The following is a 25,857-nucleotide window of genomic DNA, read 5'->3' as shown; positions in this document are numbered from 1 at the left end:
ACTCGCAGTTTGTCACACACAACCAAATCACTTCTTATCAAGTGAAACCTTTGGCCAGAAGTAGCAACTGGATCTGTTGTCACCTAACTACCTTTAAATGAGAACCAAAATAAGTGCTTAACAAATGCAAATCAAGTTCCTTCTATTTCAGCCATTTTCCCTAGGTTTCAGCTAAACTCTTCCTATAAATTTCTAAGGTATACAGGAATATGCCTAGACTGATAATTTAACACCAGCAGAACGTTCCAGAGGTCACTGATCTATGATCGGTCAATCTTTAGGCTACATGGGCCTGGGGAAAATTGAGCAGTAGTCATCAGCACCACTTGCACCTACCTCTTGACTGATTGACTGTGTCGGCTTCTGTAAATTGGAGACAGATTTCTGCAAACCCTGCTGCGGCAGCGACTCCTGCGGCTGTGCAGCCGTCGCACTGGAACTGGGAAAGGATAACAGAACAACTGAGATTAGGTGGGGCAAAGGAGACAATCAACACTAGCAATACAGTGGCTCCTCATATGAAGCTTGTGCACTGGCTCAGTACTGATTCAGAGTGCTTCCTGCTGAGAGGAATGAAAAGAGAGGCTGGATCTTTAGAGCCCTCCAAATCAGTGGATATCCGCTTTCTATCCGCAGACCATGTTTGTGGATCGCAGATCGGATTCAGATACAAATTTTGTATATAAGCAGGGCTCTATGGATCTAGTAGTCCAACAGTATTCTTAAATCTACATGGTAACCAATCCCACCCGGGGAAAAGTCACTAGTAACGCTCAAAGAGAATGCTCAGCATGACGGAGTATAATTTCTGATTCTTGTTTGAGAGGGTTTAGCATAAGAATTGCTCCACTTGCCTCTTTTGGTCTGGCTGATCCTGCTTGTTTGCCCATCCTGTACCGTCCTTGGGTACTATAATGATGTTGGGGTCGTTTCCTTTGTTCTCAGACTTCAAGCTTGGCAAGTTTGCAGGAGGTGGCATGCGCCGGGCAGCAGCAACTTTCCCAAGACTCTGTAAGCCATGTCTAGGAATAACTGGTGAGAGGGACAGCAAGTCACTAAGGGCTAGATTCTGCCACCCTCATTTACCTCAATTAGTGCCTTACCCCTCAAATAGTCCCATTTGTTTCAATGGGACAAATATGTACTATTTACTGAGAGTAAGGGTAGCAAAATCTGACCCTAACCTGCAGAATCACACTGCAACAGCAATGCTAATTTGCACTTTTATAACATTAATACTTCATATTTATACAGACTCTCTCCTCCAAAAGAACCACTGCAATGCTGTCACCTCTGTGGTGGACTGACAATCAGCTGACACGTAACCCAAACAAAACAATGACAGGACAGGAGATATTGGCCAAGGACAAAGGCAAAAACCTTCCTCTTATGAAAAGTGTCCTAGGATTGTTAGTAACGATGCAGATCAGACAAGGCTTTGGGTTTTTATTTAAAGCTCTAGCCCAAAGCCTCACCTAGAAAATCACATAAATCATCAAGTTTACCTTCTCCAGCAGGAAGACTGGCTCAGTTAACTTTGCTGGGACTGAACCTGTCTTCCTGTTGGATCTCACAGTGCTTTCCAAACAGTGCATTATGTCTCACCACCTATAATCGCGTAGGTAAACAGAATTATCATCTCCATTTCACAGCTAGGTAAAGGCACAGAGGAGTTGAATGGCTTGTCCAAGGCCACACATCTGTAGCACTAGAAATAGAATCCAGCAGTCCTGGATCCAAGTCCCCTCTGCTCTAACCACTAGACCTAGTTTACTAAATTGAGATAATCTTCCTTCTCTCCACTCTTCCATCCCACACTGAGTTCAGAATAAATCCAGTTTATTAGTTTCAGTTTTCTGACCTCAGGATCCCCACTTCTGGTATGTTTTCACTGCAGAGTTCACCTGGGCTCCTAACCCAGCTTCAATCCACACAAAAAAAACCTCTGGCCAAAGTTTAGTTTGCTTTACATCCTGGCTAGCTGTCCTGGGGCATAGACTAAAACCTGAGTGAGGCTTTTAATCGAACTGGTAACCAGTTCACTTTGCAGTGAGGACACAGGTTAAACTGCTTGAGTGCTGATAGTCCTCCAATGCCTTCCCACAATTCCCCCATGTGCCCAAAGAACCGACAAGTTCTCCCACAACTAACTGGGAAAGAACCATAAAAATATAGGACTGGATGAGACCTTGAGAGGTCATCTAGTCCAGTCCCCTGTGCTCAGGCAGGATTAAGAATACCCAGACCATCCTTGACAGGTGTTTGTCTAACCTGTTCTTAAAAACCTCCAATGACCGGGATTCCACAACTTCCAGTACTTAGCCATCCTTAGAGTTAGAAAATTTTTCCTAATATCTAATTTAAATCTCCCTTGCTGCATATTAAGCCAATTATTTCTTGTCCTACCTTCAGGGGACATGAAGGGCAATTTATCACCATCCTCTTTATAACAGCCCTTAACATATGTGAAGATCATCATCAGGTCCCCCTTCAGTCTTCTTTACTCAAGACTCAACAGGCCCAGATTTTTTTAAAGCTTTCCTCATAGGTCAGGTTTTCTATACCTTTTATCATTTTTGTTGCTCTCCTCTGGACTCTTCTTCTTTGTTCACATCTTTTTTAAAGTGTGGACAAAACTGGACAAAATACTCCACCTGAGGTCTGACCAGCACTGAGTAGAGCAGGACAATTGCCTCTTGTATCTTACATGCAACCATCAGAGTGCAGCTTACTGCACCAAAGAGCCATGGGATATATCCTCAGAAGTCCTAGCGACATACACAGGCGAGTGTAGCGCCAGTAGGGACATATTAACTCAAGTCTGGTTTTGTAGTGTGGCTGCTCAGACGCAGGTGTCAATCAACTGAATTAACACTGCAGTAAAGACATACCTTGCAAGAGAAACCTTCACTAGCTTGCCTCTGGCATTCCTTACCTGTAGTTCTGATAGCTTCTATTGACTTTCCTTTATACTTATCAAACAGGCTGAGAGTCGAGTACTTGCTTTTCCCATCCTTTCCCTTGGTTATTTGCCCCAAACGATCGGACATTGCGATGAAATGTCATCTAGTAAGGAAATTTCTGTGCGCCGCTTCTGATCTGCCTTTTAATGAGAGAGAGTCGGGGAAATAGCATCAAACCAATTATTTATCCTTTGATAAGTAAAATTACAAAATATCCTACATGATCGTAGCCAGGACTCAGTAGGGAAACAAGATAAACTATGACACTTTAACCTCTTACTTTACAATTACTCCTGGGGGAATTCTACGCCAGCGCACAATGCAGAATTTTGAAGAAATTAACGTTGTAAACGCAGAATTTCCTTTTCCCCACAGAAATGGGCTGCTGGAGAGAGGGAGAGGGAGCTAGGGAGTTCCTGGCAGCTGCAGTTCCCAGCATGTCCTCAGGGAAGGAGAGGGTGGCACACAGGAAACTCTGTGCAAGCCTGGGACTGAGCATCAGGCTGTTTCTCCTTCTGGATCCCTGGGCTGGGGAGAGGGGGTCGTCTGGGGAAGGGTGGGCCCCATAGTTGGGCTCTGGGGAGGAGGGTGTTCAGGTGTATTGGCTGGGGAGAACCCCATAGATGGGCTGGGGGGGGGGGGAAGGTGGCAGAGAAACAGGAACTGGGTTGTCATAAGGGTTTCTTTAACTCTCTACTCCTGGGGGAATTTGTGTGTGCGCGTCTATATTGTTACAGATATACTTGCGGACAGGTACTTTGAACTAAATTACCAAAATAATTGAAACTGGCATGATTATGTAGTGTTATTTTGACAACTAAAATTTGCAGAATTTTAAAATATTGTGCATAGCATTTTAATTTTTTTGGCACAGAATGCCCCCAGGAGTATACAGTGCAAGCTTTTGGGATTTAAGAGAATTTATTACAAAAGGATATCAGTTGAACATCACTGAAAGGACATGAAGAATAAGCAATATAACTGGAAGTTCAAATAACTGACAGTCTTTATGGAAGATTTAAAAAACTCTATAAGCAACTCTAAGTACATTCAATTCAGTACAGTTCATGAATTTTTTTTAAATAGGTGATTTTTACATCAAAATAAACACACTAGTAATTATCTTAATAAAGATACACAACTCCAGGAACACATTTTTCCTACAATGCACAAGTGACCAGTGACCACCCCTTGACAATGTGCCTTCATTTATTTAAACTGTCACATTCTGAAAGAGATTAACTACGATTGGTAGGAGAACATGGGAGGAGACTATCAGGAGTAAAGCCCTCCCTTAAAAATGAAATCTACTACTTCAGAAGTGTCCCAAGTATCAGAACTACTAAAGAAAACCAACGAAAAAGTAACACAAGGTGGGTGAGGTAATATCTTTTATTGGACCAACTTCTATTGGCGAGAGAGAGGAGGTTTCCAAAGAAGTTGGTCCAATAAAAGATATTTCTCTCTGCATCTGAAATATCGTTTTAGCTGAGTGAGAATCATAAAATGTAAGGAAGGGAAAAGGTTCATTAGATCAAGTCTATCGTTTGCCAGATGTCGTACCCAGAAAGCCAGCCTAATGGATGTTAGTGATGTTGTCAGACTAATTTTAGGCTGCAAATTGAGGTTTTGCAAAAAGAAACAGATTTTGAAAAGTTAGGCTAGACACTTAGGTTTAATAAAATGTAAGATCAGTGAAGTAATCTTTAAAGCTGACACTAAAACTAAGCCAAATATATAGTGAAAACAGACTTGGTTTCTTTTCTGTTGGATTTAAATGTTCTTCTACAGTGTTTGGAACCTGAATGTTGCAGCTTTGTTCTAGTGCATGAGAGACAAAATGTTAAAATTATTAGAGACTGCTGATTTGACAGAAATATATTAGGTTACATTGTCCAGGCTGAGTTCAGAGTGCAAATTAAACAAATAGCATCTATTATGGAAAGTACATATATAATTTTAATATTTTATTCTAATAATCTAAAGTATCAACAGAGAAAATGCAATTTTTATAATATGTTTTCAGAGCAGACAGAATTGATAAGTTGTCATTTTATATGCATTTTAAAGAGTCAAAACCCATTTCTATTGAACCATTTTTATACCAGTCCATGATATCTGAGCATCCTCCTTCCTTGCCAGCAGATGGAGACAGGGGAATTTGAAGAGGTGCCAATCTATGGTAATCTTAAATTGATTCTTCCAAAGCAATAATTGCCACTAAAACTAATTAATTACAATTTGGAACCAAAACACAAAACATAACAAATCTGGCAAACAACTCCTCAGGTGGAAGACTGAGCTAGTATGGAAAAGCTGCTGATAAGCACAGTTACTGGATAAAAATGTTAACTTTCTCATTATTGTAGCCGTGTTGGTCCCAGGATATTAGAGAGACAAGCCAGGTGAAATAATCACTAATTCTGAAAGAGACTAGCCTCTGACCACAAGCAACAACTTCCACTAGTAATCCCTTATCAAACATGATTTCCAGGTAAGAGGATAAATTCACCACATATTATATACAAAATAAGCATAGGCCACACATGCTGGACACAACCAGTTTGATACTATGCTGCCATCTGCATCTAGGCAAGCAAAGCATATCTAATAGCAGCAGCCAGAAAGAAAATTTGTGACCAATAAAACCGGCATTAGGGGCTGAATGACAGTGCTGCCAGGTTTAAAACCTGGGCTGGAGCTTTGGATTCAGCATGCTTAATCTCAAGAAGATGGGAAGAATTTGGTACCACTCAAAACAACTTCCACTGGCTGATCAAGGAATCATGACATGCTCTGAAAGGAGTCCCATGCCGTCCTCACAGACAGACTGATGGAGCTGCAATGTGGGGTCTTGCAGAGACAATGAGGCTTAAAGACAATCTTGGGACACATTCTCCTTTGGCAGAGCAGGCACATCTTTGGCACCTTCCCTGGTTCAATATTTTCTCAGACGTTCATCTTTTGCCAAAGAAAACAATGGTCCCTCCCTTATTTCCACAGTATTTTATTAGTAGGACGGGCATAAAAGAGGAAAGGAGAATTATGTCCTGATTACTGTGGAGGGCAATATGGTGCTGGATTGAGGATAATTTTTTCTGTTTGCTCTGGCAGAGCTGTAGGGAGCCCTACGACTAGAGTAGAATAAGAGGTGATGCTGTAAATCAGGACTGTGATGCACTGGCAATCCTTTGTGGGACCCCGGGACTGTTTTAGTAGATGTGTTGGAGATCAGGATTGAGGTGTATTAAACCAGAACTCTCTGAGGTGGAGTCTGCTAAACACCTGTCCTCTTGGCTGTTTAGGTATCAATCCTTCACTTTAACGGGACCAATAACTTTTCTCAAACCCATTTAGAATTTTACAATGGGGGGATGGGAGGCATGTTAACTGGTTTGGGAGCTGGCTGCTTAACAGAAAAACCCTGCGTTCCTGAAAGTCAGCATGCAAACAGATATCAGGGTAGAGCTGCCAAAGAGAAACCCTAGCAACAAGTTATGTAACTGAGTCTTAGCTGCCTCTTGATCACATCTCGTATCATTAAAAAGGATGGAGGAGGAATAAACAACCACTTCAAAGCAGAGAAGGTAGGGGCATGCTAGGAAAAGCCTGTTGTCAAGCCTTATGGAGCAACCAGAGTCAGAATCTGGACAAGTGACATTTACAGAATACTTTGTACTTACTGTAACGACTTTCAGCTGAGATCTCAAACCAACCTTTGCAAAGTGCTAAGTATCATTAGCCCTGTTTTCCAGAAGAGAAAATAGGGGCCCAGAGAGGTGAAGGGACTTAACCAAGATAACACAGCGAGCTAATAGCAGAACTAGAAACAGAATCCCATTCTCCTGACATACAGACCTTTGCTGTAACCACTGACCATACTGCCTCCCCTCTTACTGTAACTGACCCTGCTACAGGACAGCTGCTGATCTGAACAAAACTGACAGGCATTCCATCTAAGACTGAAGATACAACACCGACCCTCAAAGTCTGTGCAAAGGCCATTGAAAGTGAGTATTTGCCCACCTACCCTAGTAAATTCTTCTTCTGGTTCTGCTCAGCCAGCTGGGTCCTCTGCTGTACTTTGGAAAGAGTGCACCTGCCTGTAACTCCAAAAGCTACCTTGAGACAACTGTATTTTCCCATCAGACAGCCACACTTGGGATCCAGATGGGCATCTTAAAAGATTTCCCAGCCTGGTAGACTGAAGCTCTCCCATATAAAATCCAAACACATGAAGAAATGAATTACCCTCCTGTATGGTTATTAAAACACATGCTGCAGCCAGCTGGCACCTGCTGATTGCAACACCTGAAAGCTGGCTGCCTGACTGTAGCCCTTTTCTTTGGCCTCTGCTTGGGGCCATTAACACAGTATACAGTAATTACAATGAACTCAAGATCTAAGTTACGCAACCTCAGCTATGTGAATAACGTAGCTGAAGTCGACATACTTAGATCGACTTACTGTGGTATCTTCACCATGGTGAGTCAACTGCTGCCACTCCCCAGTCGACTCTGCCTGAGCCTCTCACGGCGGCCGAGTACAGGAGTCGACGGGAGAGCGCTCAGGGGTCAATTTATCGTGTCTAGACTAGATGCGATAAATCAATCCCCGCTGGATCAATCGCAGCCCGCCGATCCAGCTGGTAGTGTAGACATACCCTTAGAGGCATGGAGGGAATTCTGTATGATGAGTGATTTAAAAGACTGAGACTATTCAATTCAGAGAGGAAATATGATAGAGGTATACAAAATAAACAGTACAGGTCTGTCGCATCTTACGCGCATTTAACATGCGCGATTTCAGCTTTACGTGGTCAGCAAAAACAAAAACAAAAAAACAATTTTAATACTGTACCTGTAGTGCAGGCGATTCCGCCCGCCATTACATTCAATGTAATTTTGACTATATGCGATTTTCACTTTACGCGCTGACTGCGGAACGTAACCCAGAGTAAGATGCGACAGACCTGTACAGAAAAGGTAAATCAGGTGCTCCTAATTACCCTCTCTCCTGACATCAGCGCCTTGAGACAGCCAACAAAACTCAAAAGCAACTAACTGAAAACCTAACTAACTGGAAATACCTTTATACACAATGCATACCTAACTTTGGAATTCACTGCCATGAAATAATAAAGCTAATAGATTAGTGGGATTAAAAAAGAATAGACACTGATATTGTTAATGAGGACATTCATAACATCTGTTTTGTTTGGGGAGGGTGTTTGTTTGTATAAAGCAGCATGTAAATCCTCATGTTTCATGACAACTGAGGGCATCAGGAACAAAACTCCCTTATGAGCAAATGACTCCATAGTTGTTCACCATGGGATTTCTTGCACCTTCCTCTGAAGCATCCGTTACTGGCCAACGTCTCAAACTTGTGACTGAGAAGAGAAGTCTGGGTGCATGGGTTCACAGCCCACCTTCCACCTGAGTAATAAAGGGTCACTTGTGCAGACTGAAGAGTCTAGCAGTGGAGCATGCCTGTATCTAGGCAAAAAGCACAGCAGGTCCATTAGTAACCTCTGAGGATCCCGCTTCTCCACAAGGACTAGATAAACAGTGTTATACATGGGAAGGCCCTGGCCTCCAGTAATTGAGGGCTAAGATGAAGAGGAAAAGCTAGGTAAATCCAGCCGGTGAGTTGGTGTGCAGCTCATGCAGAGAAAGAGGTCCATACAAGATCCTGGGTTCATACAGCTGAGAAAAATATTTCAAGGTCCATCCTTCCTTCCCTGAGAGTAATCAATCAGTCAGGAACTCAGGTTATGGTACACTACTGAGCATATGCCAGCATAGCACTGTAGTGTAGATGCAACATATACCAAGAGGAGGAGTCCTCCAAGTATAAGAACATCACCTCCCCAAACAATGTTAGCTACACCAACAGAAGCCCTCTTAGGCACTGGGAGCTTTGTCTACATAGCTAGGTTTCTAAGGGGTGAGTTTTTTTCCCCACACACCCTGATCAACAAAGCTATGCCAGTACAAAAGTGTAGACCTGGACCAGCCTTCAGTTTTGCAGGGAAAAAGAACTAGTCTCCTGCACTAAGAATTTCGTGCTTTAAGGAATTAACTAGTTATTCAAGTGTCAGGAAAGGGGGCCTCCTGCCTTCTAATTTCAGTCAGGCAGATGCATTACAGGGGTTTCACATTACTCTGAAGCATCAGGAATTGGCTACTACTGGAGGCAGGATGTCTGATAAGATGGACCAATTTAGTAGCATCTGTAAACGTCACTAACATGCTATTTATGCCCTCATCTAGACAGTGAAGGTGTTAAATAAAACTGGACCCAACACCAATCTCTGACAATCTTATTCACATAACAAACATTACTAGGCTAGAAGCTGCGACTTCCTGAAACCACTTGATTAGTGCAAGTTAGCAAGGCCCAAATGGAAACAAATGCAACAAGCACACATTTCATATTTCATACTTCAGAAGCCAAACTTCAAAGGTCAGAGCAGCTCAGTCAAGTGAGAACCACCTGTGACTTCCACAAGTCAAACCTATCACCCTCTTTCTTTTGTACCTGGGGAAGTGATCTAGGGTTTTACAAGCTGTCTTTAAAGCACAGAGAAGAAGAGCGTTATTTAAGCGCAAATGTTTACACTTAAAATTGTATATATGCTCTGAGCTCTCCCAAAGCTAACACCTGGAGGATTCAGCACTATATTTTCTAAAAATCATTTGCCTTCCATCTTGCCCTGCTGAAACTCCTGTGAGAGCTGAACACCCAGGGAAGAGCTCATGGAGATGCAACATCCCCACTTCCTCAGCACCAAAAGAACAGGACTTCTCCTCATTAAGCAAATTAAAACCAAACTGAGCACCACCTGTATTTATATGCTTCTCCCACACAACTTATTAGGATGGACTCACCATACTTTAACCCCAGATTTCACATGGGCTATAGAATATTTTTAATGAAGTATTTAGGTATTTGAACATTTCAATAACAAACAATATTTAGCTCTTATTGGGATCTCAAGTGATGTACAGAGGAGGGTTAGTATTATTATCCCTATTTTACAGTTATGGAAACTCAGGCACAGAGGGATGTGTTGTGTGATCTTGGGCAAGTCACTTCAGTGGCAGAAGGAACAGAGTTCAGGTCTCCTGATTCTCACTCCAATGCCCCTTTCAACTTACAGTTTTATAAATAATATCACATTAACTGTTCACTACTGAGGCTTCAGAAGCATGGGGACTATTGGGTAGGAAAGAAAAGGAGAAAAATCCATGAAGGAGCAATGGTTGTAAAGAAAAACTGACATGGTAGTTCTGTTGGGTATCTGACAATAACGTCCTTCAGTAGAGAATTACACTGTCTCTATTTTAGATTTTCATACTATGGGCCAAAGCCTGCTCCTCTTCCCCGTGCAAGTAGCTCACTGAAGGCAGCAGCAGTGCTCCCATAACTACAAGTGAGCATGAACTGATCTCAAGTTATAACAGGTGCACAACTGCTCAGGTTGTTACACCTATCAGCAACTCAGAGTCACAGTGATTTCCATGACTGACAAGTCAACTTTAAAAATTCAGTAATTTAAGCTAATAAATTCTCCTAGTGTGTGTCACGTGGAGCCCACATATTTCCTTCTACTTTAAAATCATTATAGAGAGAGTCTATCCAGCCAAGTAACCCAGGTGTTTTACGATAAAACTGATCGACTTAAGTAACTGAATACACAAAACAGAAATAAATACCATGCACTAGCTAAAGCCCTATGGAGGCCCTGAATGTAGCATCCATGATATTCATTTGTACATGCACTGTGTCAGGTTGGTGATCTTGATACACGCTGAAGACCAGAGGTACGAGGTATAGTCTGTAAGTACTGCAATAGAGGTGGATGGGAAAAGAGGAAGCATTCATTTAACCTAGGGAAGGGCATGTTTTGAAAACAGACAAGCCACACTCTGATAATTGCACTTATGGCATAAAGAGAGAAATAAAACAGATATAATGAGATTCCAGAATTGTCACTCTGAAGCCTAGAATGTCTCAAGTCAATGTGAAATGATGGAAACAGCTACAAGCATGGTTGACAGCTCTTTTTGTTCAGAATAGTTTAAGTCCAAATTTTAAGTTCTCAGCTCCCTGCACCCAACTTTATGAATTACTATACCCATGGGACAGTGCAACTTTTAGCTAGTAGTAAGCTAAACACAACTCTTGATGTGTCTTTCAGTAGATGACAAGCCTGGAAATGTATTGTGTATGACACTAACACACGTAGGGGTTAGGACAAATGGGAAAGGGATCATTAGAGGCCATACGAAATCAATTTGGTTCCTCTGCACACAACTGAGGTAGGATTTTGGGAGTCCATGTCCATGTCAAGAATATGACCCACCATGCCTATAGACCAAAGAGCTCAGCTTCACAGGATTTGGATATTAGCCTATACCTCTCCACCCTCTCAAGCTGTCTCCTGACTACACTGAATTAGCTTACACTCTGGTTATCTTCACAACCATAATGATTAAAGACAAAAAAATAAAGTTTCAAATCCACAGAGATTAAAGGTCAAGTCCCCACCACAATACATACGAGGGAAAGTTTCTTACTTGCCATTGCTGAGTGGATTTGTCAAGCCCTGTTGATCTGAATATAAAATCTTCTCCACAGGAAATGGTGGGAGTCCCATTGCCTGCCACCTTTAGAACTAGACAGGACAAAGTACTAGTACGTGTACTGTAAGGAACAATACTGCACTGGCAAGGAGATGAATAAATCATTCTCTTTCAACTTTTTCTGGTTTCCCACATTCATCAAATCTGTTGAAACAGTTGAGTCAAACTACAAATAAAATTCACAGCAATTCAGGCAAGTCTGTAGTTCAAATACTACAGTATCTGAGATGTAAGTTTCTAAAAAAGTACTTCCAATCCTTTCCCTTTTTAAAAAACAAAACCATTATAATACTGCATTTCACCCCACCATTGGTTTACATGTAGCCAGTTATTCAAATCACTTGGTTGCACTGGATATGCACATTGAGGTCCATGGGAAATTAGAGCAGGGCAGATTGATTTAAATTAGCGAGATTTAAATCATCAAGAAACCTCAATTTCAATCGCTGATTTTGTGTTTTGAATTTGTACTTTTCAGTTATTTTCCTGAAGAAAGGTTGATTCTCATTGGCTGGTAACCATTAAAACATGTTGATTTGCAATTATAGCCTTCATGCTAAATTTGGTGCTGCTTTTTGCTAACCAGCAGGACATGTTATATGTATATACATTTATGTAAACAACCATATAGCTTAATTTACATTTATTCACATTCTTAATTTTTATATATTTTATATAGTTAGAAAATGGTGAATGATGCATTTCTTATTTACTAAATGATGATTAACAACATATATTTTAAAAGAATTTATTTATTTGTTTTTATTAACTAAAAGTACCTTAAATGGGATGGATATATAACAAAAAATAGTTTATCAAAAGTTTACCAAAATATGTTTTGTATTTAAAACTAATTTATTAAAAAAAGGAAGTGTTATTGGTAATTAGCAAACTAAACTGATTATCTCTGGTCACCATGTCACCAGGGGGTCACCCAATGAAATTAATAGGCAGGCAGGTTTAAAAACACACAAAAGGAAGTACTTCTTCACACAATGCAGTCAACCTGTGGAACTTGTCAGGAGATGTTGTGAAGGCCAAAACTCTAATGGGGCTCAAAAAGAATTATGTAAATTCATGGAGGTTAGGTCCATCAATGGCTATTGGCCAAGATGGTCAGGGATGCAACCCCATGCTCTGGGTATCCCTAGTCTTTGACTGTCTGAAGTTTGGAGTGGATGACAGGGGATGGATCACTCAATGATCGCCTGTTATATTCATTCCCTCTGAAGCACCTTGCACTAGCCACTGTTGGAAGACAGGACACTGGGCTAGATGGACCATTGGTCTGACCCGGTATGGCCATTTTTATGTTCATGTCCTTCTAGATTTTAGAACTAGTAGATCTCATCCTTTCATGCCTAGTTTTTATTCATAGTTGGAAGAGAAAACAAACTCACTTTCTTTTCAGCTCCCAGTTTCTCAACTTTGAATGAATTAGCCATTGAGCTGAACTAGTTATATAAACTGAAATGAATCAATTATTCTCTCTGCACCTTCAGAAGAGGCTACTGCTGTCAAAGGCTGGTTTAGCACTTCAACGAACTCTCTGTTCTGCGTACTTAACCAGTGACTTCTTCCACCAGTTCAGTGGTTTGACTTTCTTTAAAATTTGGCAGCAAACATGTACTACTTAATACTTTTGTTTAATTTAAATGATGTTAGTAGATTATAATAAAGTAAAGCCTTAACAAAAGTTGTCCATTTCACATTTAATTTTAAATTTCAACTTAATTTTTTAAACTTTAAAAATATATTTAAAATAAACTAATTTAATTTAAAATTTAAAAAAAATCCAAATTAAAAATTAATCACTGATTTTTTTTTATCATCCATGAATTAGAGAAAGTACTTAATAGGGAAAGGGCAACAGATACAAAGAAGTAAGTGATCATATTATAGTGTGAGTAGCACTTTTAACATGCTTGGAATAATGAAAAGCTCTGCTTAGGTCTTCTGAAAAGCAGCTGTGTTCTGTATGCAGGACATTTGGACTGAGCACTGTGCGATAGGAAGTGAGAAACATCTCACCCATATATTCATACTTCTCATTTACATAGGCTTTTCATGTGTGGATTTACAAAACATTTTACAAAGGCAGGTAGGCATCCTATCAACTTTACAGATAGGAAAACAGAGGATCTAAGTGACTTGCCGAAGGTCACCTCAACCTGTGGATTAGTGGCAAAGCCAGGAACAGAACCCATGTCTCTTGACTCCTGGTGTACCTCTCTCTACTGGCTTACACTGCCCTCCTGCATGTTATAGGACAGCCTGCGCATGATTCAATTATAGTCTACAGCAAGTATCCTTGTCTGCAGAATACTGAAAACATTCTAGATGGCTCACCCTGTACACTGCTCTAAGCATTTGGTATAATCTTGTGGCATGATAAAATGCTATATTCCTCTTGAATGCAGAACAATGACACAATTAGCATAATATCAAGGGTGCACTCATCAATGACTAGCAAGAAACTGCCCCTGGTTAATTGGGGGCTTGATATTCAGTTTTTCCAAAAATTAAGCTTCTCGCCCTTATGGCTATGAAGAAAACCCTCCAGGATGTGACTTGATGGGGCATTGCTTTTCTGTAAATTCAGAAAAACATAATGAACCAGAAACATATGAACTGCCTACGCCCAAATGCTGGAACAGCAGGAGAGAAATCCTTCATCCCTGCCCTTCAGCCCACTCCAGGACTGCTACTCCAGCCTCAAGACTAGAGTAGCCTATTGCACATTTGCACCTGCCCTTGCATCACATGTAGGTGGAGATACCTGACAAATCGACATAGCAGCAGCCCTGACACTAAATCCCCATTGTAGAAAGGCACACAGGAAGCACATGAACAGTATGTGACACATACATATCCAATGCAGGCTTCCTAAACCCTGTCCCCAACTACTCCTTGCAGTAGATCTATCCCAGCTCCACTGCAAGAAAGTCCTGTGCAGCTCCGTAGGAGGAGGAGTCCCCCAAATCCCTCCACCACTGTTTGTTTCAATGGGGTGTTAATTCTGCAGTCCGTTAGCTTTACTGCTGTATATCTGAAACTCCTGGGAGGCTTCAAACATCTCATTCCAGCCAACCACAAGCCCTGTGCTCATGTCAAGCATCAGTACACAATAGAGTAAGTCTTCCTGCTAGTGACAATGGATGATTTGTCAAGAGCTGCCAGCTCATCTCACTATCAGAAAGATTTCCTAGATTCCCCCACCTTAATTTAATCCCATAACTCCAAGTTATTCCCTTATGTACCACCCAAAATAACTCCTTTTTCTCTTTGATATTTACATCCTTCTGATAACTCTGTAATCACCTTTTCTCACACTCAGTCAAGGTGTGGCTCTTTTAATCTTTCCTCCTAAATCAGTGCCTGCAGACTTCTAGGAGTTTTTGTTGCTCCCTTTAATTGGTCAACACTTTCCTAGTAATAAAGGTGCTCAAAACTGGACAATATATTCTAGATGCAGTTGCACCAGAGTCACAGGGGATGATGATCACCTCCATATGCACCTGGATTTGCAGCTCCAAAATTGCACTAGTTTCCTTGCTGTCTTATACCTACAGATCTTTTAGCACAGCAACTCATGAGATGCCAATCCCCTCCAGTTCCAAAGTCAAATATAAAAGCGCTGTTGCTAGTGGAAAAGGCTCAGGCCTACTATAGATGTGGTCTTACGGCTTCCTGACAAATTCAAGTTTTACACATACAAACCTTCTAACAATTTTGCTCGAAAACATACAGCTCCCTCATCTCTGCACCAGCACGACAAAACCTATTTCTTAATCTAAACCTACATGTACACACACCCACACACAGAGCTCTTGAATGCTACATAAGAAGTTTCTGACAATCTCTCATAATGAAACCAAGTGATGTTTCAGTGAGTTATAACATTATATTATAGCCCTCTGCTTTATCCACATGTATTCTTCTCTGGAAAAAGCTTTTATCCAAACAAACTTGTGTTGCAGTCACAAATCTGCACACATCTTCCCCGGAAGAAACTTTTGGGAGTGGATTATGTTTGTTTTAGTAATGAAAAGTCAGTTTATTTCAATAGCTATCCAAAAAGTTGTGCTTAGGAAGAAGATTTACAGTTCACCAGCTCTTACCTGTTCAGAATGTTTCTACTGGGCCATGTGACATATCTGAAAGACCCATATTTATGTGTTTTCTGTTCCCAATGACAAGCTAGTCAAACTAGGGAGCTGTGAGATTACTAATTTATTCGTCCTTCCCCTATTTCAAATCAACATTTACTATCCTAGAAGTTCTCCCCACACACACACACTTCAATTTGGACAGTCACAAAAGGAAGTCTTGCTACAGTGACATCTCTTTGTACCGAGAAAAAAATAAATAATAAGGTTGTCATGATTTAAGTACTACTGCAACATGAGTCCTAACCCTACTGGTCCTAAAGTACATTAAATTACCTGGATAAGTACAATGGAAATCTTGGGCAACTGATAAATGTGAACCCTAAACAGCTGATTATTTGTGAAAGGAACAATAGAATACACACTGTATTTCAAAGGTTAGGTGCACAAGAGGTCTTACTGTGACACCCAAAACTATGGCCCTGATCTGGCAAGCTGTACTTCATCTGGGACAACTTGCAGGATCAGGACTGTTGGTGGCTATGCAAAAATACCAGCACTCTATAGAGATCTTAGAGATTTTTATATTACATGAGCACTCAAATACTCCAACCAGAGATCAGGCCCCATGGTAGCAGGCACAGTGCAAACGTGGATTCTAATACTATCCCAGTCTGATAAGTCATAATGTTCTGATAAACATTATTTATTTTAGCACACTGTTCAATGGAAGTTAGTTCCTAAATGTATGCACTGGAAAAAGCTTTAATAAAATATAATACTAACAGGGTGGTAAAAAGTCATCTTTTTTTTTTTTTTTTTTTTAAATTCCTTACCTGAATTACTCAGGTTTAAAAACTAAGATTTTTTTTTAAACCTCCATTTATTTATTTATTTAGTTTATTTAAACTTTGTGTGTTTCAACCAGCTTGGACAAAATAATTTCACTTTCTGGGCTTCAGGCACTAGCAAAAAGGTACGATGTTTCATTTGCAAATGTTGCAAGGCTGGATTTAACGCCAAACAAAATATTCAGTGAATTAAGAAAAATTTAATGTAGCCATTTCTATTCAAAATAGATTCTGTGAAACCCTAAATAAATAAAACCACAAGTTACATACTAAACTCCTGACTGGAATTATAAAATGAACTCTCCATCCAGCTGCATCTCAGGACAATGCTTTAAGTGAAAACAAAATTATGTAATCATATTTTTATGTATTTCAACAGTTTTGTTTCCATTTAAAATTTGCCCTGAAACCTGTGCAGCATCCACGGAACTAGGGTAAAGAACCAAACAGTGAAAGTGACTAAAAAGTGAAACAGACCAGCTTATCTTCAATGTCCAAGCCAAATTAAGTCCAAAAAGAAAAATTCAGAAGCAACGGTGAACGATACATTTGGTTTTAGTTCCTCAAATTTTGCCGATCCTCTATGGACTTTTTAAATGTAATTTTTAACCTGACATTTTAATATGCCTTAAAGAAAAAGCACATTTCAGACTGGTCATCATGACAATAAAGATTAACAATGAAGATCGGTTATTAATCCTTCACACCTCAAAAATATAAAAACAAATGGAAAAAAATCTCTAAGGTCTCAGTCCTGTGAGGAGCAACATGACCACTCCACCCGCCCAGAACACCACTGACTTCAATGGGGCTCTGCACAGACCAAGGTTTGATCCATTTGTAGCTCCTTACAGCATCAGGGCCAATTCATGTATAGCAAAACTGCAGTTAAAAGTTTTAGCTACTCAGGGACTTGGCCTGACAGAGCACAATGAGAGCAGCACCACCCACCACTTTCAACCTCTCTGCCCCAGGGCATTTTGACTCCAAATTTATATTTGGCAAATCCACCTATCAGATGCCAACACTCCAGTGCAAGCTCTTTGGGGACAGGGACAGTCATTTTCTGTTTGCACAGTGCCTAGCACAATGAGGCCTGATCTAGTTGAGGCATCTAGGCACCACTGCAATGGAAGTTTTAAACTAATTTACAAATCCTTAATCAGGACTCAATTCTGCAAGATGAGGGGCATCCTCTGCTAGTACCGAAGAGGGAGTATCCAAGCTTTTCGGATCAATGCCCATCCCACCCCCAGTCTCTAGAAAGAGACACAGGGCCTTGAATATTTACATAGCCTGTTTATATTATGCCAAACGCTAGTACCATTAAAATAAAAATGCTTCATTATATGAAAGTATTAATCCATCAAATATTGCCTCCAAAATTGCTGCTCCTCTATCACCTTTTCAACATACAGAGCCTTTTCTACACAAGAGCTATGAAGAAAAATTTTCATAACAAAACTCAAAACTCAGGATCAAAGAATGTTTGCAACCACTCAAACCAAAGCCCACACAGTTCTGCTAATCAAAACATCCACAAACTCTAATGAGATGCATGGAAAAAACATTACATGTCGAGCCAAGACCTGTTTCAGGACTTTCATCTCCTCCAGAGCACACACTCCCAAAAGCCCAGAAACCAGAAAAAGAAAAGTAAATTCTTTGCTAACAATAAAAATATGTATTTTTTTAAAACATATGCATCTTCCAAGATCCAGCATCAAAACACAAGAAACATCCCCACTACATTTAACAGCCTCAGAAGCTGCATGGTAAACACTCCCCCACAAGCTGCATTTCAGCTCTTAGTCTGGTCTTTGCACAGCTACAACAAATACAACAATAAAACAATCGGGGCTGCAAAACTGAGATGTCTTGTTGAGACATATATTGCAACAAGAATCTCTTCACTGTAAAATCAAGATACTGTATTTATTTCTATTTTCAACCACCTTTGCAGAAAACAAAAATCGAGTAGTTAATAATAAACACTGTTAAATTAAACTATTTCATACACCATCGTCTGTGCGTAGCAGAGCGATGGAGGGGTGGGGGGAGGATGCTCTGTAGCGTGTATAGTTTTATAATCCCAGATGGGGGAGGGTTTAGCAGTTTGTAATAGCAGCAGCAAAACACACACACACACACACAGAGACCAGGCCTCCCATGACCGGAGCGCAGAACCAAAACAATGGGGCTAAACACGGGTTTTCAACACCCCCCAAACTCCAAGCGGGCAAAGCCACCCACCTTTATGAGGGATCTGACATTTGAAACCGACCCCCACACCTCTAAGCCCCCCTCCCCCGGGCGAGGCGTGGGGGTGGCCTAACAGGCCCCACATCTGCTATTAACGGAGGGAGGCTCCATCCCCGACTGGTTTTTGCAGGCTCCAAACCACCGTCCCCCGGGGCTGGCTCCAGAATTTAACAGCCTCCTCGGCTGGGGCAGCCAAGGGGCGAAGCGCGCTGCCCTCCAGGCACGGCGTCAAACCCCCCATCCCCGACGTGCACCCCAGGCCCGCGGGGGTTAAGCCCCCACGTCTTTGTTCCGGGGCGTACGGGGCTGAAGCGGGCACTGCCTGCCTCGGCCAGCGGCGCTCGGGGTGCACCCCCCTCCGGGCCGGGGGGGGGGGCACAGTGTGTTCATGCGCCGGGCGGGGGGGCGGCTGGGGCTGGTTCCCTCAGGGCTCCAGGCAGCCTCTGGCTCAGGCTCCATTTTAGGGCTGCCTTGTCCCATCCCCCCGCCGCCCCAGCCCCTCAGCCCCGCCAGCCGGCCCCAATACCCACCTGTTGTGGTTGTAGGGAGCCGGGTCTGCCTGGGGAGCCGAGTCAGGAGGGGCGATGGGGGCTCGGGGAGCAGGATGGCTGCGGATTGAAAAGGCAGAGGCGGCGCTGGCTGGATTGCGGGTTCTCGCTCGCTGGCTGCCTCCCTGTGTCTGTCTGCCCCTCCCCCTCCAGTCCTGCCCGCCCGGCCTGTCAATCCCCGGCCTGGAGTGAGCAACTCATCCCGCAGCCAGAGGCCTACAAACCGGACAGCGACACCTGCAGGGACCCCGGGGGACAGCCAGGCGCTCCGCTGCACAGAGGGGTTAATGACAGAGGCGAGGAGGGAGAAAGCGAGAGGAAAGGAAGAGGGAAAGAAAGGAGGGAACGTGCCAGGGAGGGGAGGGGAGGAGAGAGAAAGAGAATTAAAGAGTCAAAAGACAAGCAAAAAGGGGGAAGAATGATTGAGAAAGAGGAGAGATGGGGAGGGGGCCACACAACTGCCTAACCCCAGGCTCTGCTCTGGGGAGCTCTCTATAGTCAGATTCCAAAACCTCAGGGATTTGGGGGGAGGACAGCACAGTCCATGCCACCATGGTTACAGGACATGAAACGGGACATGAAACTGATTGCAGGAGGAAAGTGTGAGAGCTTGGTCCTGCCAAGACAGGCTCCAGCAGCAACAGCTCTGGGATCCTTGGCATTGTCAGGATTACTTTATAGTCAGGCAGAAATTATTCTCCTGCTTTAAATTAAATTAAAAAAACCAAGCTGATTAGATGTACATGCAAATGGGAGAGAGAAACCTGGGCTGAACAGGAGGAGGTTTGGTCAAGGAGCAGTCAAGAGAGAAATATCAGACTTTCCCATTTCAGGCAGGTATGGGACGAAAGTTGAGGAGGAGTCTTCCCACTGCCTTCAAGGGCTTTAGATCAGGCCCAGAGTGTGCAAAGGATGAAGCAGTTTCTCAGTAAGGTGAGAAGCTAGGGAATTTCTCTTTCACTCCTCTCTCTAAACATTAAATCAGTTCCCAATCTAGCAATGATACAACCCTCCTAAATGCCTCATCTGTGTGTTTGTAGGAGTCATATCCTTGTCTGTAGCTCCCTGACCCTGATCTAGCTTCAGACCCTTCCAAGAATGCCACAAACTGCTGGAGCCACCATCTCCCAACAGCTTTATTTTCTATAGCAACCTGTATCTCCCCAAAAGTGACACCATTTGGGCCGTGCCCTGGGGGTTTCCACCAATGTTATGGGGAGTTCTGTATTCAGAGGGCTTGCAGGATTGGGCCCTGGAATAACAACAAAAGGGAGAAGCAAATCAAGAGGCAGATATGGCCAGGGAGGAAAGAGAGATTATCAGCGGAGATTTGTCACACACAAGATATGGCACGAGTAGCATCAATTAAAGTTTCACCTACCTACACAGACTGCCTGACATGTGTTGCAGCCCTGCCCTGGAGTGACCACCTTTAACACTTGAGATGGGAGATCATTTGCCATAGCCCTTTTAGTTCACCTCTTTATTAAGACTGCCAGAAAGAGGCCCAATTAATGACAGACGTGGTTGTGGCAGGGATACCTGTCTGGTAGGAAGTGGGCTGAGACCATTTCACACTGGCTCTCAGCTACCTGTCAAATGCTAAGCCTTTTTTCTTCATATCTCAATTGTATTTAAAGTCTCACTTATGATTCTTCTTTGATTTTACAATCAGGGAATCCTTAAAGCCAGCAGAGAATTCCCTCTGCCTAGCATACTCCTGTTTACATTGGGATACATGATATGATGGCAATAGAAAATTTATTTAATTCTCCTTTATTATGACATTCATATTTAGTGCCCATCACTGTGCCATGCACTGCTGTTGTAGGAGGTTTCAGTATAGATCATCACCTCCTCCTCCTCCAGCATCAAAACCTTCTCCCTTGAGGAGCACATTTCTTTCAGCTCCTATAAGGACTCTGCTATTTGAAAGTGTAGACTGCTAGCGTGGGCAGAGACCTCCATCCCATCTCATCAGCCATGGAAATCCCTTCCCTCAGATCTCTCCCATCCAGCCTTAGGGCAGCCTAGTAGAAAGCTTTTGGGGTTGCAGACTTCTCGGCTAAGTTACATTACCTTCCCAGCTGTACCGGTCTTTGGGTCCACTCCCTCATCATATAGCTGGGCCAAGATAAAACCAGTGGGTAGTAAGGTCCTGCAGCTGCTGGGTCACTACATTCTGGTGTGCTCCCCATGAAAGGGTTGGACCCAGAACAAGTGTCAATATGCCTCCAGAGTCAGTCAGGCTGTTTAAAATGGCAGCTATTACCTCTGGATATGAGCCAGACTGCTCAGCACTCAAGGTTCTGTACACTGCCTGACCCTCTCCCATTAGAAATGGTGCCAATCACATCAACTCTTTCCAGCTGGCAGCACTGGCCCCTCAAAGGCCTTAAAAGTCATCTTCCAGCCACAGCTTTGCAAACCCAGGGCCAGGCCTGCCTCAACTGCCCTCTCCAGATCCAGCAAGACTCCCTGCAGTTCTCCAGGCATTTCAACATTTGCCCTTGGTGCTGGGGTTGGGCCTCATGCCGCTGAATGGCAAACTTAAATTTTTGCCACTTCTGTTAACTGCAGAAGGAGTGGCTGGGTCTGTGGCTGTTTTGCCAGCAGACAGACAATATCCTCTATCCTTCCTCTCCATACCTGTCAAAAATGAAAGACAAAAAAACAAAGGGTGGGAGGTCTGGAAGCCTGGTTCTACCACCAGTTATCCAAGGAGCAGTCTGACTGTAGCAACCTCTGTACTTACCAGGACCCTAAGTCAAGAAGAACTTTTTTGCACCATGAGGGGAAAGAGGACCAAGGCTCCAGTAAGGTAGAAGTCTCTGCATACACTCAGAAGCGATGTGTTTCAATTGCTTAAAATTTTATTATAATTGATTATTTTTCAGACTTAGCAAAACTCAATTTCCTCACTAAAGGCTCCACTGTGAAGTTTCTAAGTTCTACCAGCTTTTAATAATCTGAAAAGAACAGGACTAAATTTTTTTTCTTTATAAAAAAGGATCCATCTTGACCATTCTGTAGCAGAAAGAAGAACAGCCCCTTGTTGCAGGGTGATCAGCAGAGTTTACAAGGTATCAGAGCACTCAGTGCCCATCCCTCCCTCCCTCCCCGTGGAAGGTGCTGTTATTGCCATTGGGCTTTTCCCATAGAAAAGTGTTCTTCAGAGAGTGATCAATGCCTGAGAAGTAGTAGTAGCAGCCCCTAGGCCAGGGGTCGGCAACCTTTCAGAAGTGGTGTGCCGAGTCTTCATTTATTCACTCTAATTTAAGGTTTTGCGTGCCAGTAATACATTGTAATGTTTTTAGAAGGTCTCTTTCTATAAGTCTATAATATATAACTAAACTATTGTTGTATGTAAAGTAAATAAGGTTTTTTAAATGTTTAAGAACTTTAATTTAAAATTAAATTAAAATGCAGAGCCTCCTGGACTGGTGGCCAGGACTCAGGCAGTGTGAGTGCCACTGAAAATCAGCTCACGTGCCGCCTTCGGCACACGTGCCATAGGTTGCCTACCCTTGCCCTAGGCTAAGAGAAAACAGCTAGGCCCAATCACCTGGATTTCTGTAGATTGGAGGTGTTTGCTCTAAGATCCAGTCACCAGGAGTAATGCCGAGGGAGGGAAGGCCTGAGCAGATGCTTGGTCCATGTGCCATGTTCCTAAGTAGTGCTGCGAGCCTATTATCCAGACATCAAGCGAGTCAGCAGTACTGCAAAAACCGAACAAATCCATAATCATTCTTTATGTCAGCGTCCGTCCATTACTGGAGTCAAAATATTCCTCTTGTCTCACTCTCACTGTATCTCATCTCTTCTCTCTGGAGAATGTTGGCCATTCCCTCTGTTCCTCATCTTACAGCCACTTAGGTGGAACAATCCATCCTCCTCTGGACATCAGCACACTCTCACTCACACAGTCTCATTCAGAGAATCTGGGCATCAGTCTGGTACATTTGCTTTTCTTTCTGTCTGTCTCTATCCATTTTCCTCCTCCTGGGCAGGCAAAGTAAACTCTCTCTCTTGCACATTAATATATTTTCTATCTTGTTTCCCCAAAGAGCTTGATCCTTCGGAGCACTGGTATAGAATATTGTACAGGTCCGAGCAGGGGCAGCTCCAGGCACCAGCACACCAAGCACGTGCCTGGGGCAGCAAGCCACGGGGGGCGCTCTGCTGGTCGCCGCGAGGGCGGCAGGCAGGTTGCCTTCGGCGGCATGCCTGCGGAGGGTCCGCTGGTCCCACGGCTTCGGCGGACCTCCCACAGGCGTGCCGCCGAATCCGCGGGCCCGGGGACCTCCCGCAGTCAAGCCGCAGAAGGCAGCCTGCCTGCCGTGCTTGGGGCGGCAAAATACCTAGAGCCACCCCTGGCAGAGAGCATAGGGTAATGCTCTACTGCAATAATGAGCATGTTGCCCCCGGTTGCTCCAGCCTTGTTAGCAGCACGAGGCTAAATACTAGGGCTGTAAAGTGATATTAAAAATGGATCGCAATGAATCATGATTAATTGCACTGTTAATAATAGAATACCAATATTTTTGGATATTTCTATATTTTCAAATATATTGATTTTAATTACAACACAGAATGTAAAGTGTACCATGATTACTTTATATTTATTTTTATTACAAATACTTGCACTGTTAAAAAAAGAAATAGTATTTTTCTATTCACCTAATACAAGTACTGTAATGCACTCTCTTTATCATGAAAGTTGAACTTACAAATGTAGAATTCTGTACAAAAAATAACTGCATTAAAAATACACCATTCCAGAGAACATACATCCATGCTGATGATGAGTTCTGCTCGATAACGATCCAAAGCAGAGTGGACTGACGTGTTCATTTTCGTCATCTGAGACAGATGCCACCAGCAGAAGGCTGATTTTCTTTTTTGATGGTTTGGGTTCTGTAGTTTCTGCATCTGAGTGTTCCTCTTTTAAAACTTCTGAAAGCATGCTCCACACCTTGTCCCCCTCAGATTTTGGATGCCACTTCAGATTCTTAAATTTTGGGTCGAGTGCTATAGCTATTTTTACAAACCTCACATTGGTACCTTCTTTGCATTTTGTCAAATCTGCTGTGAAAATGTTCTTAAAACAAACGTGCTGGGCCATCATCAGAGACTGCTATAACATGAAATATATATTGCAGAATGCGTGTAAAACAGAACAGGAGACATACAATTCTCCCCCAAGGAGTTCAATCACAAATGTAATTAACACATTATATTTTAACGAGCGTCATCAGCATGGAAGTATGTCCTCTGGAATGGTGGCTGAAGCATGAAGGGGCATATGGATGTTTAGCATATCAGGCACATAAATACCTTACAATGCCAACTACAAAAGTGCCATGTGAACACCTGTTCTCACTTTGAGGTGACGTAAATAAGAAGCAGGCAGCATTATCTCCCATAAATGTAAATAAACTTGTTTTGTCTTAGCGATTGGCTGAAGAAGTAGGACTTATAGGCTCTACAGTTTTACATTGTTTTGGTTTTGAGTGCAGTTATGTAACAAAAAAAAAATCTACATTTGTAAGTTACACTTTTAAGATAAAGAGATTGCACTACAGTACTTGTATGAGGTGAACTGAAAAATGCTTATTTTGTTTATATTTTTTATTACAAATATTTGCACTGTAATAATGATAAAATGAGCACCTTACACTTTGTATTCTGTGTTGTAATAGAAATCAATATATTTGAAAATGCAGAAAATCATCCAAAAACATTTAATAAATTTCAATTGGTATTCTATTAACAGTGTGATTAATTGTTTTTAGTTAATCGCATGAGTTAACTGTGATTAATCAACAGCCCTATGAATACCTCTTTAATATGATGAGGATTGTTCATAAATCCATATCTGTTGCCTACCCTCTCCCTGCCCTTTTTACCCTGAATAAGAGAGTGGAAGTGTCAAGTCTTGAGATTCACAAATGCTCCGTACAGAGTGCTTAGCCTTAGTGTGGGCACAGATAGCATCTGCTCACATTTGCTTGCCCTGCTGTGCACAGAGCAAGGGCTTTTGCAGAATCAAGGACAACATCAGCTGATTGATGAGGAAGAGGGGAATGAAACATCTTGTGTTATTTAATGTCATAACATATCGATGTCACATAATAAAAAATAAGCAAAACCCACAACTCTGCACTTTGTAACATCAGATGCTGCAGTGTCCCTCTTAGATCCATCACTCTGTGATCACTAGTGTAGTCACCAGCATCCAAACTTTAGGAGAGTGACTTACTTGGGCTGCACTAGAATGCATTCAGTTTCATGCACACCTGGTGCTATAATAAGCAGTTCTCCAAAGGTCTACTGTTCATCTCCAAGGAAACATTTCAAGGCCAGGGAATACAAGTACCAATTAATAAATCCCAGTGTAGAGTTCAAGAAGATGAAATAAACAAGCAAAAGATAATAATACATTCATTTATATAGTATGTCCCCCTCTGCCA

At 42.3% G+C, this 25,857-nt stretch overlaps 1 protein-coding gene across 5 annotated transcripts in view; it reads right to left on the bottom strand.

Annotated features, from left to right (window-relative positions):
- The window catches only part of PRRC2B (proline rich coiled-coil 2B), a 70,666-nt gene extending 49,886 nt beyond the window's left edge, over nucleotides 1–20,780 (bottom strand). For 4 of the 5 annotated variants that reach the window (XM_044992439.1, XM_044992441.1, XM_044992442.1 and 1 more), the window contains exons 1-4: nucleotides 19,367–19,514; nucleotides 2,936–3,103; nucleotides 855–1,032; nucleotides 337–439 (exon numbers count right to left, since the gene is read on the bottom strand). In XM_044992439.1, coding sequence (XP_044848374.1) covers nucleotides 337–439; nucleotides 855–1,032; nucleotides 2,936–3,050 — 396 coding nt within the window. In that variant the 5' untranslated portion in view covers nucleotides 3,051–3,103; nucleotides 19,367–19,514. Of the gene's footprint in view, nucleotides 1–336; nucleotides 440–854; nucleotides 1,033–2,935; nucleotides 3,104–19,366; nucleotides 19,515–20,765 lie in introns of those variants that run through there. The other variant, XM_044992440.1, reaches the window with a different exon arrangement.
- Between the last annotated feature and the right edge of the window lie 5,077 nt (nucleotides 20,781–25,857).

The sequence above is a fragment of the Mauremys mutica genome, chromosome 18, assembly GCF_020497125.1.
Source record: "Mauremys mutica isolate MM-2020 ecotype Southern chromosome 18, ASM2049712v1, whole genome shotgun sequence".
Lineage (NCBI taxonomy): Eukaryota > Metazoa > Chordata > Testudines > Geoemydidae > Mauremys > Mauremys mutica.
Note: the sequence above shows the minus strand (reverse complement) of the source record. Positions and strands in the feature narration are given on the sequence as shown.